At 36.4% G+C, this 12163-nt stretch overlaps 1 protein-coding gene across 7 annotated transcripts in view; it reads right to left on the bottom strand.

Annotated features, from left to right (window-relative positions):
* The window catches only part of NEK10 (NIMA related kinase 10), a 242807-nt gene that overhangs the window by 42237 nt on the left and 188407 nt on the right, over positions 1-12163 (bottom strand). For 6 of the 7 annotated variants that reach the window (XR_004819457.1, XR_004819456.1, XM_035723283.1 and 3 more), the window contains exon 32: positions 868-897. The exons of the other annotated variant lie outside the window; for it this stretch is intronic. Coding sequence is in view for 4 of the 6 variants with exons in the window: in XM_035723283.1 (XP_035579176.1) it covers positions 868-897 (30 nt within the window). In the remaining 2 variants the exon portion in view is untranslated. The remainder of the gene's footprint in view (positions 1-867; positions 898-12163) is intronic. 7 annotated transcript variants of the gene reach the window in all.

The following is a 12163-nucleotide window of genomic DNA, read 5'->3' as shown; positions in this document are numbered from 1 at the left end:
GTCCCTCTCTTCTTCCCTCCATACCACCTTGAGCCTATATGAAGTTAAATGTGAATATAATCATAGCTTAGCAGCAGCTAAAATTTTGAAAAATGATTCTTATATAAATGCTTTCTGAGAAAACTTGCATATTTCACCATAAAAATTGTTTTCAAAACATTTAAAGAGAAAATTTAATGTGGTCATTAAAGGATTCAACCTATTTTATTATAAGTATGTGACAATTTATATTTAGGACACAAACACAAAAAAGAAAACAAATATAACATTTAAAGAAATATTACTTTCCTTACGGGCATGTTTACTTAGTTGAGAAATTCATATAAAAAATTATCCAGTTCCAGTTTATCTGTATTTAATATGAAATGTAAATGTTTGAAATGTACCTCCCCTAGGCACTGTGTCTAACTCCTTTTAAGCATCAATTACTTGACCATTAGGATGATGTTTAATAAATTACCCTTAGGGTAAAAATGTGAAGGTAAGTCAGAAAGAATTAATGTAGCTCTAAAATAGAAAACAGAATGCTGGAGTTATCTGCTCCAGCCCACAGAGATGTACATGTGTACATATGTCAAATGTTCTACAGCAGCATTTCCTGTAGAAATGATTCTTAAAACATAAGTATTATACCAAAAACTACAGACCGCATAATGTGGCCAAGACACTGTTGCTACAGGAACAGTAACTTCACATTTTCCGAAGCCGGAGGGTTGGATTTTTTGGATCACCTTTATGTTAACTACTTTATGTTTTTGAATATGTGGACTTAACATTCATAGGTAACGAGTTAAAATCTCACAGCATGGCAGAGTTCCTAGATTGTGATGACATTTTGAGTGGGATATCACACGGGTTTGACTCTACCTTGCCACAAGAATGTGCTCATCTGTGGCCCTAAACACAAAAACAGAGATAGTTAGCTAGATGCCTATCTTCTGAACTACTCAGTTATGCAAAGCAACTTAAAATTTTCTTAAGACCTTTTGACCACTACTCTCTCAGTCCCACAAAATCTTTGCCTCTTAAAAACAGTTTTGATTGTTCAGTATCTAAAAAATCAATTTAAAAATGTTTAATTACACATGCCCATCATAAAACAAGCAAATGAACATAAAAACAAACCAGGTGTTACAGAAAGGGCTGGAGGGTCCCTGGAACCACCCCCCCCACCCCCCCGCTTCAGCGCCTCTGCAGAAGTAATCTTTGACATCAGCTTGGTGCGTTGCCTTCCAGTCCCTTTTCTATCCATTTACATACGAAACTGTGTACTTTCAGAACAGTATTTTTCAAACGGTGATTGAATCCTGAAAGCAGTTTAATGGGTCATGACCAGCATTTTGATAAATGGAATGGAATGACATGGAATATGATAGAAAAATTTCAGAGTGCATTGCATATAGTAAGGGTCCACTCAGTTGTGATATAAAATGTGTTCCTTGTTGAAGGTCATTTCCAAAAGACTTGAAAGCTACTATTGTAGAAAGTCTATAGTATTACCTCATGCTTTTTTTCTTTCTCTCTTTTTAAATAAATGGTGACACATCATAAGGTTGTGCTACAATTTTTTTTTTCTTCTTGACTCAGTCTGTCATGGAGATTCTTTTTTATCAACACACACAGTTCTAACCCATTCTTTATAACCACTATTAAAGAGTGCTACATGTTCTGCATGCATCATAGTTACTTTAGCCACTTTTATCTCAAAGGGAACTTAATTTGCTTTCAGTCTCTCATGATTATAAATGATGCTGCAGTGAGCACACATGAACATGGCTCATTGTGCATTAAATACAAAAGGTCTTGTGGGAGATAAGGAGAAATCAAATAGCTGGGCCTCAGATATACATATTTCTTATTTTAACAAATACATATTTAAGTAGCTGAATCAATATGCACTCTGACCAGAAGAGAAGCCATTTTTCTACACCTTAATCAACACTATGTGTTATCAAACTTTTCAATTTTGCCAATCTGACTTTGTTTTATTTTGTGTTTACCTAAATGCTGGTGAGGCTATTGTACTTCTTTGGTGAATTTCCCGTTTGTGTCCTGTGCTTCTTTTTCTTATTGATTTGTAAATGCTCTTTATATAGTCTAAATACTAATGACTTTACTGTATTTTATATATTAAGAGTATTTTTACCTAATCTCTTACTTCTTTTCAATTTAAAGGGTATTTCCCATCCCGATCACCTAGACTATAGGTGCTATAGTCTAGCTGCTGCTGCTATAAAATGGCAAGACAGGATCCCATGACCAGTTAAGCACTCCTGGGGTCCTCTGGCAGGATTACCGAGATGTGAGTAATCTCATGAGTTAGGACTGGAGGAAAAAATGAAATGTGAGACTCAGAATGATAGTTCTATAAACTGGCTGTACTATTTATAAACGCTCTTGATTTCCTAAACTACTTCAGCTAATCCTGGGTATGAGAACCATGAATCTCCCTCTTCTACCTGATCAAATGCTCAAATTTTTATATTTCCTTACATCAGAATGTATATTTATTTAGCCTTTAATAATTTTAGGAAAACAAAAGTGATAAAAATTCATATAGGTACTGTTTTTAAAATTTTTATTGTGTATTTAAATACTGGTAACTACCAAGTTTGTGGTAAATGTTAGCCATACCAATCTGAGTTTTAAAGCATTCCTTCTCAATAAATCTTTCAGATCAGCAAACTAAAAATACTATGCTTCCTAACTTTTCACAAAAAAATGCAACATATATTTATGTTGGTAATTTTGTCCTGAGTATTTTTATTAAAATAATTTTCTCTTAAAAAAACCACAGAAGTTGATTATATTTCAATTCCAATCATATGTAGTATGCCTATGATTCATATCTATGTAGTTCCTACTGCAAAAGATAGACAATATTTGGTCCCATTAAAATTTAAATCGAATCAAAGTTTAAAATTGACACAATTTTAATTTCCTTTTCTAGTTTTATTATAATAGTGAATTTAATTAGTGGATTTAATTTTAAAACTTAAAAGGAAACTACAAATTTCCTTATAAAAAGTAATTTAGGGGTGCCTGGGTGGCTCAGTCATTAAGCGGCTGCCTTCAGCTCATGTCATGGTTCCAGGGTCCTAGGATCAAGCCCTGCATTGGGCTCCCTGCTCACTGGAAAGCCTGCTTCTCCCTCTCCCACTCCCCCTGCTTGTATTCCCTCTTTGGTTGTCTCTCGCTCTGTCAAAAAAATTAATAAATCTTAAAAAAAAAAAGATGCCTTAAAAAAAAGTAATTTATTCAAAGGTGTCAGAAATTTTTAAAAGTAATTATATTTGTTATCTTCCTCTGGTGAGCATGACCCTAAACAGCAATTTTTACCCCCCTCCGGGGTAGTAAGTAGGAGGATCTGGAGGAAGGCCAGTGCTTTTTTAACATGAACTTGGGGCAGACACTGGGAAGGGTTTTAGATATTTAGTTTCATCTAATCCTTGAAAACTTCTGAAGGGTAGTTGTTCTTATTTCATCTTACAGATAAAGAGAGTAAGATTAAATGGGGCACCTAGGTGTCACAGTCGGTTGGACTTCCAATTCTTAGTTTTGACTCAGGTCATGATCTCAGGGTCATGAGATCCAGTCCCACATGGGGCTCCATGCTCAGCACAGAGGCTGCTTGAGATTCTCTCTCTCCCTCTTCTTCTGTGTCTCCCTCACTCATGCTTTCTCTCTCTAAAATAAATAAATCTTTTTAAAAAAAGAGTGTAAGATTAAGGAAACTGTCCAACAAGATCACAGAGCAGGTGATGGCTGGAGCATGAAATGAGGTGGGTCCTAAAACACCAAGTGACTCAGTCTAGACAGGAGCTGAGGGGCTCCCACTTCTCTTCCTGACTCATCACTAGGACAATTCCTCTGGTTACCTCAAACATAAAATAATATTTATGCTCCTTCCCAGGCCTCAAATACTATTTCTCTTCTTAAAAGGGTCACTATTTTTAACATGATGTTCTATCTAGGCCTTTTAATGTTCAATGGATTAAAGATTTTTGGAAAGCATCTACATGTATTAAACTGGAAATAGGTCTTTGTGCAGTATATATACTCTCTCTGCTTTTTATCTCATGGCACATTACAATAGCCAAGTTAGGGGCCCCTTCCTGGTGCTTTGAGATTTGATTTATGCTATATATCCAGTCTAATGAAACTACCATTTACATCACAAGCCCTGAAACTGTTAATTACTACAATTTGAACAAAAGATGGATTACACTGTATTCTTCAACTTGACCAAGATATAGTATAACCTCCTATTTTTCTGAATTCTCTCTGCTAAGAGTCTGAACAACTGCAGAAGAGAACATTTTGGGGCAGGAGCTCCCTGAAGAAGCAAAGAATATTTTTGCTCTATGAATGGGGCCAAAACATATATTGGCTTTCCTGTATTTGACCAAATGCCCCACTGAAAGAGAATGCAACCCTTTAAATTTTAGTATAGTAAACAGATTTACTCTCACCTCTTTCCTTAGCTTTTGTAAAATGAAATAAAGTAACTGAATTGTAATTCAGATCTACAAATATTCAACAATCTAACACTACGGCCAGCAGTGTAGAAGGTACCAGAAGTTCAACAAAGGATATTGTACTCACAAAGCGTTCATGAAAAGTTTACCCAGAAAACCACAAGATGGGGGATAGAGAGTTGATGCAAAAATTACATTTGAGAAGACCATGGAGAATTAGTAAGCCTTTAATAAGCATAGGACATGGATTTGGTATGAGGGAAGGTATACTTGAGTGGCAGCTTCTGAGTAGAAGAAACAATTTTCAGCAAAGGGCAGGAGTCAGCTAAGTGAAGGCCACATCTGGAGAACAGTAAGGTGTCTAGTTTATCTAGTGTGCCCTATAATAAAAAGGTACAGTATTGAGTACAGCTAAAGAGGTAGCCAGGCACCATATATGATGGGGAGGACCCATAAGGGAGACTGTGTTTCAGGAAAGGTGATTCATGAGAAGAAGCCCAGAGCTGAAGTAAGAAGGCCTGGTTTGGAATAGCATGTGGTGACCATTGGCCCATGAGGAGCAGGAGCCAAGGACACTGCTGAAGACTGGATCCCCATTACTGGGAGGATGAGATCCCATGGAAAGTGAGAGGGAAGTAAGGGAGAGGATGACTGACTAGTGAGCGTAGGCATGGAATCCTTCCCAAGACTGACCAACACTTCCACAAGCAAGTAGAAATTACTAGGAAGAGATTTGACAGTCTGCACCGAGTCACCCCCCTTCTGCCCCACCCCGCCCCACCTCCTCCCACTTCCCCTGGTGGCATTTCCTACAGGATGGCAGGAAGCTGCATCAAAGTCTCAGTTCCTTTTACTCACTGGGTGATTAGACTCTTTCACCCCCCTTCATTTGAATATTCAGAATCAAACCGTTTAAAGGTCAAAAAAGCAAGGCTGCTTTCAAGCCCTTCCTTCTTGAATTCTGGCTTAATCACCTTTACAATATGCATCTCAAATCCTGTTCAGGTTTAATTTGTGCACGTGTGAGGATTAGGGTTTTCCCCACTTCCAAACTTGCTTTCTCTTTAGTTACTTTTTCAAACTGTAAAATATAATCTCAGGATTTTTAGGTTGAAGTTCCTAGAAGTGATTACATAATACATAAGGAGGATGCTGTGTGGAGAATTTTCTGCTGCATTATTCCCCACACTTATTTTTGACTTCATGAGCCTCTTATTGTCAAGTAGTGGAGTGTGAGGCTAGCACTGTCCAAGATGCGGTGGCAGGGAGGAACCAAAGAACAGAGAGAGTACATTTCTGAGCTTTAAAAAGCAATAGTCTAAGTAGAAGGCAGAGAGATTCAAAAGAATTGTTGCCGAGAAACCTCTCCCTCCCATCCCCTGACCCCTCTGCCATAAGACAAAGCTTCTCTGAGGAGGGGGGACAAAAAGACCAGAAGAAAAGAAATCTCAGAAGAGACTCAAATCCTAGCTTACTTTACGCAGTCTGGGTGGGGGCAGGAGGAGGGGAGAGTTGGATGATGGAGCTCTCTTTAAGTTGGGGATTCAAGCGTGGTAGGGCTGTAGGTTTGGCCTCCATGGGGAACTCTGAGAGCCCTGGTCATAAGATGTTTGCTGTATCATAGCAAGGAGTGGGGTGAGGTGGAGAGATAGCTTCCCAGGGTGTCAGAGGCAAAGAGGGCCTACTGAATTCCCAAGTCTCCAGGCCCACAGAGGTGGGGAAGAACTGGCCAACCCTCCCAGGCCCCTGAGATGGTGAGCTGACCGAATGAGAGAGCATGAGCTATAGAGGTCTTGCTTTCATTCATAGCCATGGATGGAACCATAGACTGGGAACTGGAAGTCAGGTAGGGCTATGCCACTACATTCTTTGGATGCCAGTGTGGAAGGATAACCATATTCAATAATCAGATCGGATACCAGCACAGGTGGTCTCATGGTGCCAAAAATACCACTCAGGGAAGAACAGAGAGAAGAGCAATCCTCAGTCTGTTTGATGTTAAGCTGACAAAGAAATCATCAACACACTGAAATTTACCCTTAAGGTAACTATGTGTTCTGATATGTGGAAAGGGGGCTCAATATGAAAATTCAGTTTAGTGCTGGGAAAATATAAAAAGTTAGATTTTTGTTGCTGAATTTGTGGCCTAAAAATAGCATATGCATTTGGTGTAGTCCATACAGCCTGACTTTTCTCCATTGACTTAGTTATTTCTTTCACTATGCTACAATGACTATGCAAGTCATGCTTGCTCCCTTTATTCCTCCTAGAGGGAACATTATTTTTTAAAAAGTCAACTCTATTGATGTAACCCAGAATTCTCAAGAAGAAAATATTGTGATGCAGAAACACACTATGTTCAGCACTATGGCTACAAAGACTAATCAATCAAACTAAAGAACAAAACAAAACAACACAGAAAGAAAAGATGGCATACCAACCCCCATTCAATTACCTGAATAAGAAGAATTTATCCCAGTCATGGAGACTAGGCAAAATTATTATTGTTTGATTCTCGAACATCATGTTAGAGCATTTTCTGGTAACTCCATTTGATCCCAGTCTAATACTATCGGGTAATGTCCCAGTATATCTAACCAATAATCCACACCAGTAGAGATACAGGCAGTTTCCAGCCTGTAGTGTTCCTGATTAACCTGCAGAAATTGATATATTGGTATGACTTTATAGACTGATCAAGAAGTTAATTACAAAAATGTAATAGTTTTATCTCACCAGTCTCATGCTCAATTTAACAATGTTATTTCAGCTTTTCTTTCTTGACTGACTATACAAATTCCCGTTCTTCAAATGCTCTTGGAACTAGCTCTTTTATTCTCCATCTGGTTCCATCAATAATGGGTTAAATAAAGCTAGGACACTTGCTAAAGAATAACTTTAAGAAGAATTGTGCTTTTGCATTCCAATAAAGTAGAAAACAATAAATAGTTACACAAATTTTTAAAAAATTAATTAATACCCTCTCTAAAGTATCCCAAATAATCTATGGAATCCATAGTGAGGAATGTCAATTAAGAATGGGTGAGATCTGTGAGAAGCCTGGGTGGCTCAGTTGGTTAAGCAGCCTACTCTTGATTTCAGCTCAGGTCAAGATCTCAGGGTCCTGGGATTGGCATCAGGCTCCATGCTCAGTGGGGAGTCTGCTTCAGGATTCTCTCTCTCTCCCTCTGCCCCTTCCCCCGTGCTCACTCTCTCAAATTAATTAATTAATTAAGAAGAGGACAGGTGGTTGGGTTGGCTAGAAGCGGTCTCTTGCCTCTTTCTCATTAATATTGGCTCACTTGTCACCGTCCTCAATATTCATATTACTGTATGACTGTATGATTGTAAACACTCTGGAAACTATTTTTAAATTCCATTAAAAAGCATTAGTAATAGCAGTTTGGAATTTGAGAGCCTTGCCTTTCTCCATTGACTTGATTATTTTACACTGCTACAATCCATCGAAGCCACTGACCTCCTCTTATTACTACCAGCGGGTGGGGTAGCTTTCTTCCCCTCCTTCCACTTACCCTCTCCCCCAGGGCAAAAATCCACAAGGCAGGGTTGTGGGCTACCATTTAACAGCTGATTTGCAATTTGCAAATTTCAGTCTTAGATTGGAACCATCAATAACTTCTGTGAGACTGAGTATCTCTTTGGAAAGACCTTAGTCTACAAGAACTTGAAAAAAAATCTACATCTCCAGGCAGCATTCAACCTGGGACCTATCTCTTTTGGCAGGAAGAATTAGGAAGCAAATGACCACTGGTTAAAGAAATTTGTTTTCTCCCACCCCTTCCCCAGTCTTAAATCTAACATTAAAGTATCATTGTTCCTCATTTTTTAAGTCATCATAAGGTGATTGTTGCTCTCAATAGCAAGGATAAACAACGGTTTATACAGTGGTAGTCTACATCGGTTACTCAATAGGTAGTTTTCAAGGGCCTGACCTCAGAGAAAGTACCCAAGATATATTTAAACTTTACTAAATACACTTACAATTTGGTTGGGAAATCTAACCAATATATCCAAATCCCAACAAACAATATTTAAAAAGTATATAATTAATTTCATGGTATAGAGAAGTATTACAAGAATTTCTTTTTTTTTTCTAAATCTGGTGAGCACTTTATTTGCTAAAAGAATTGCCATGAAATAAAACAAGACAAAGCATGTACTCCAAATCACTTTGGCAACTGTGAAATTTAGTATTAATTACTTTATGTCAATAACTAACTTGAAAGTAAGCTACTGAAGGTTGCTAATGACAAGGACCGAAATATTAAGCCATGCTCTCTGGAATACTTGGATGAAACGCTGACTACTTTATTTAGACCTGACCTTTATGAACAAAAGACAAGTACAAAAATAGCTTCTCAGTCATCTAGTAAGAAAGCATAATTAAGAGCCCAGAAATCATGAAGTGACAATTCCTATTCAAAATGCAGAGCATAAGAATTCCCATACATCAGTTCAGTGCCTGGCTGTTCGCTGCTGGGAAATGGAAAAGTGAGCAAGGGAGAGGGAAATGTCAGTGTTAATCCAATCAAATTAGGCCATAGCCTTAGTTGACATTACATGTGCACTTTAAATTTGGGTTTGATTGGCGCTCCCCAAAATTTACATTTGACCCATGCTAATGGCATCCACATTATTAAAATGTACTCTCTGTACTTGACAAAGGAAACATTTCTCATAATATGTTGTGTTATGATTTAGTTTTCACAAATATATGACACCAGGTCCCCTACCGCAAGAGGAAAGACCCGTTTCTTTTTTAGACACAACACACCACATGCTTTTCCCCATTCAAAATATCCAGTTGTTAGATTGACACACAACAGAACCAACCAATTATTTTTAAAGAACTGAGTCTCCTAAGGCATGGGGAACTTAATACGGCATGATCTTACATAATAAGTAGAACAGATATAAAACTTTTCCAATTTTATTTTCTATTGATTATATTAAGGAGTAAGTTAGTATAGAACAAGTATGTCATCACCATTTCTCAAATAGTAACCAATATTCTTTCATAACAAAGAAAGCAGACCTCAGGATAAGCAGAAAACAGTATCTACTTAGAATTTAATAATATTGTTTTGCTTATACTTCATTTATTTTTACAATTGCCATCTATTTTTGGCCAGGGATTCTATACTGGTTTCCCATTTGTAGCAATAATATAAACTCTCCTTTAACTAAATTTAAGTTGAGAAAGTGAGTCAAATTAAAGAAAGCTATATTAGGAAAAGAGTAATACACATGATACTCAGAAATGGTCAATTTTGTGTACTTAGGTAATCCATCAGTGACTAAAGTTAGGGAAATGGAGCTAAAATATTTAACATGTCAAAAATGTTCGTTCATTCATTCAGTCCATGTTAACTAGTGTTAATATTTTTATCCATGCAAGATAGAAATTCCTAAGTTTTCATTTCTGTTGGCAAAGAACTGCAAGTATCTGTATATGTATACATCATATGTATAAAATATGTAAAAAAATAAATTCTTTACCCAATCTAGTTGGTATTAAAAGACAGAACAGGAGGACTTTAATAAGTGTTAACTTGAAATGGTTCCATAGTTATTTGTTCTACAGAAGTCTGTGTCATCACAATATGAACTAGAAGTTCACATTAGGAGTACCAGATCGACAAATCATATTATAATACAGCCACTTGGTACTCTAAAATCATAGCTCTCATCGTTTGTTCTGCCAGAGCATATGGAAAATGATGTTTACATTCTAGATATGGTCCTGGGAGCACACCCAGGTTTTGACAAAATTCTTCCCTCCCTGACAATTTTTTCTGGAACATTTAGATAATGGGCTGTTGGTTATACATAATGTTCCTTTCATCCAAGCATGTTCCTTTCTATCCAAAAAAGCTAAATCAAATGTGAAATAAATAAAAATACATTAATATAGACTGCTTGTAAAAAAATTATTCATCCACACATTTCAGTGCTTTACTTATTCTGAGTTATAAATATTTAAGATATAACTTACAACTGACCAGCCCAATAGTGTCTCAGGAAACCTTGGTCCAAACTTGTTTCCCTATTGTTGGAGAGCTCTATTAATGTCACCTTTTCATTTTCTTAGTTAGGCTAGAGACACAGAGGTAACAACTGGAATGGAGCATGATTTGCAGATGAGGTAAGCTAAGTGGATAGGGCTGGTATCAGTTGTTGGTGATTTGATAAAGCAACGATAATCCAAACTTAGCCACAACACTTTAAAAAAGTATGACTTCTATATTAAGCAGAAAAGTAATTTTGCATTAAGATGGAGAAAAATCAAAGAGTTTTTTTTTTTTACTCGAAATTAGAATAACCCATAGATACCAACCCAAATGTTCTCATATGCACTGACGTGTCTATAATATTAGTAGAAACATAGCTCCTGTATGGGTGAACTTTAGCATTCACTGACAACACTATAGGATATTCTACAATATCTGTCAGTATATTTTCAAAATTGGATAGTCTAACAAACTATAAGTTTAGAAATAGAATATAGTACATGTAAACTGTGCTTTAATGCAGTTAGTTTGTTTAAAGGTCAAGAGATCTGACCAATTTCATGGATATAAAATAAGTCTTAAACTGGGCGAATTAAACATGCTCTTTAGGAAAAGGAATTCCTATTATGAACCACAGCAGAACTGTGAATTGCTTAAATAAATACATTCTTCTGCCCTTGCTATTATAAAATCAATCAACAACCATTTTAGCTTCATGATTATATTATGTATGAACTTACCTTATACCAAACAGCATGGTCAGCATGATAGCTACGGACATCTTAATAACAAAACCATCTTTTTTTGCATCTATGCTGATGGTGTAAATGGCCCCAGACTGTCAATAATTCTTCCAGAGCAAATTTAATAAATGTGAAGACATGGACTAATGTTACAGTAAATCAATTCACATCGTTACGTTCACCATAGGTGTTAACTCTACAAAAGAATGTGAATTAAGGAAGCCAAAATGAAAACAGCATTTAGCAATATTCCAAATTAACCAAAGTAGTAAAACAAAACTTTAATACTAATACTAAATATTAGGAAAAGAGTAATACACATGAGTGTATTACTAAAGAGTCATATGTGTATGAATATAAAGCACAAAAGAGTCATATGTGTATGAATATAAAGAGTCATATGTGTATGAATATAAAGCACAAATCTACTAATACTAAAGAGTCATATGTGTATGAATATAAAGAGTCATATGTGTATGAATATAAAGCACAAATCACCATACTTTTTCCCTGAATTGTCCAGGTTTAGCTAACAGTTTAACTATTACTGTTGTACTTTGGTCCTCTTCAATAGAAATCTGAAACATTAACTAACACATTCTGTTTTTTCCCAAACCATTACTTTTATGTTTTAAGAATCCATAATTTTTAAATTATTAGAAAAACAATGTTATATAATATTGTCTTAATCAAATACAAATAGAAATAACCAAGACTATCTGTGTCAGAATAAAGGAGATAAACAAAGATAAACTTCACTCCCTCATATCAAATAGGTGTAGAGTTTATAGAAATATGAATGTAAGGTGCCTGCATGGCTCAGTTGGTTGAGCATTCAACTCTTGATATTGGCTTATGTCATGATTTCAGGGCCATGAGACTGAGCCCTGCATCTGGCTCTGTGCTGGGT

The sequence above is a fragment of the Zalophus californianus genome, chromosome 1 (assembly GCF_009762305.2).
Source record: "Zalophus californianus isolate mZalCal1 chromosome 1, mZalCal1.pri.v2, whole genome shotgun sequence".
NCBI lineage: Eukaryota > Metazoa > Chordata > Mammalia > Carnivora > Otariidae > Zalophus > Zalophus californianus.
The sequence above is the reverse complement of the archived record's forward strand: the minus strand, read 5'-3'. Positions and strand labels throughout refer to the sequence as shown.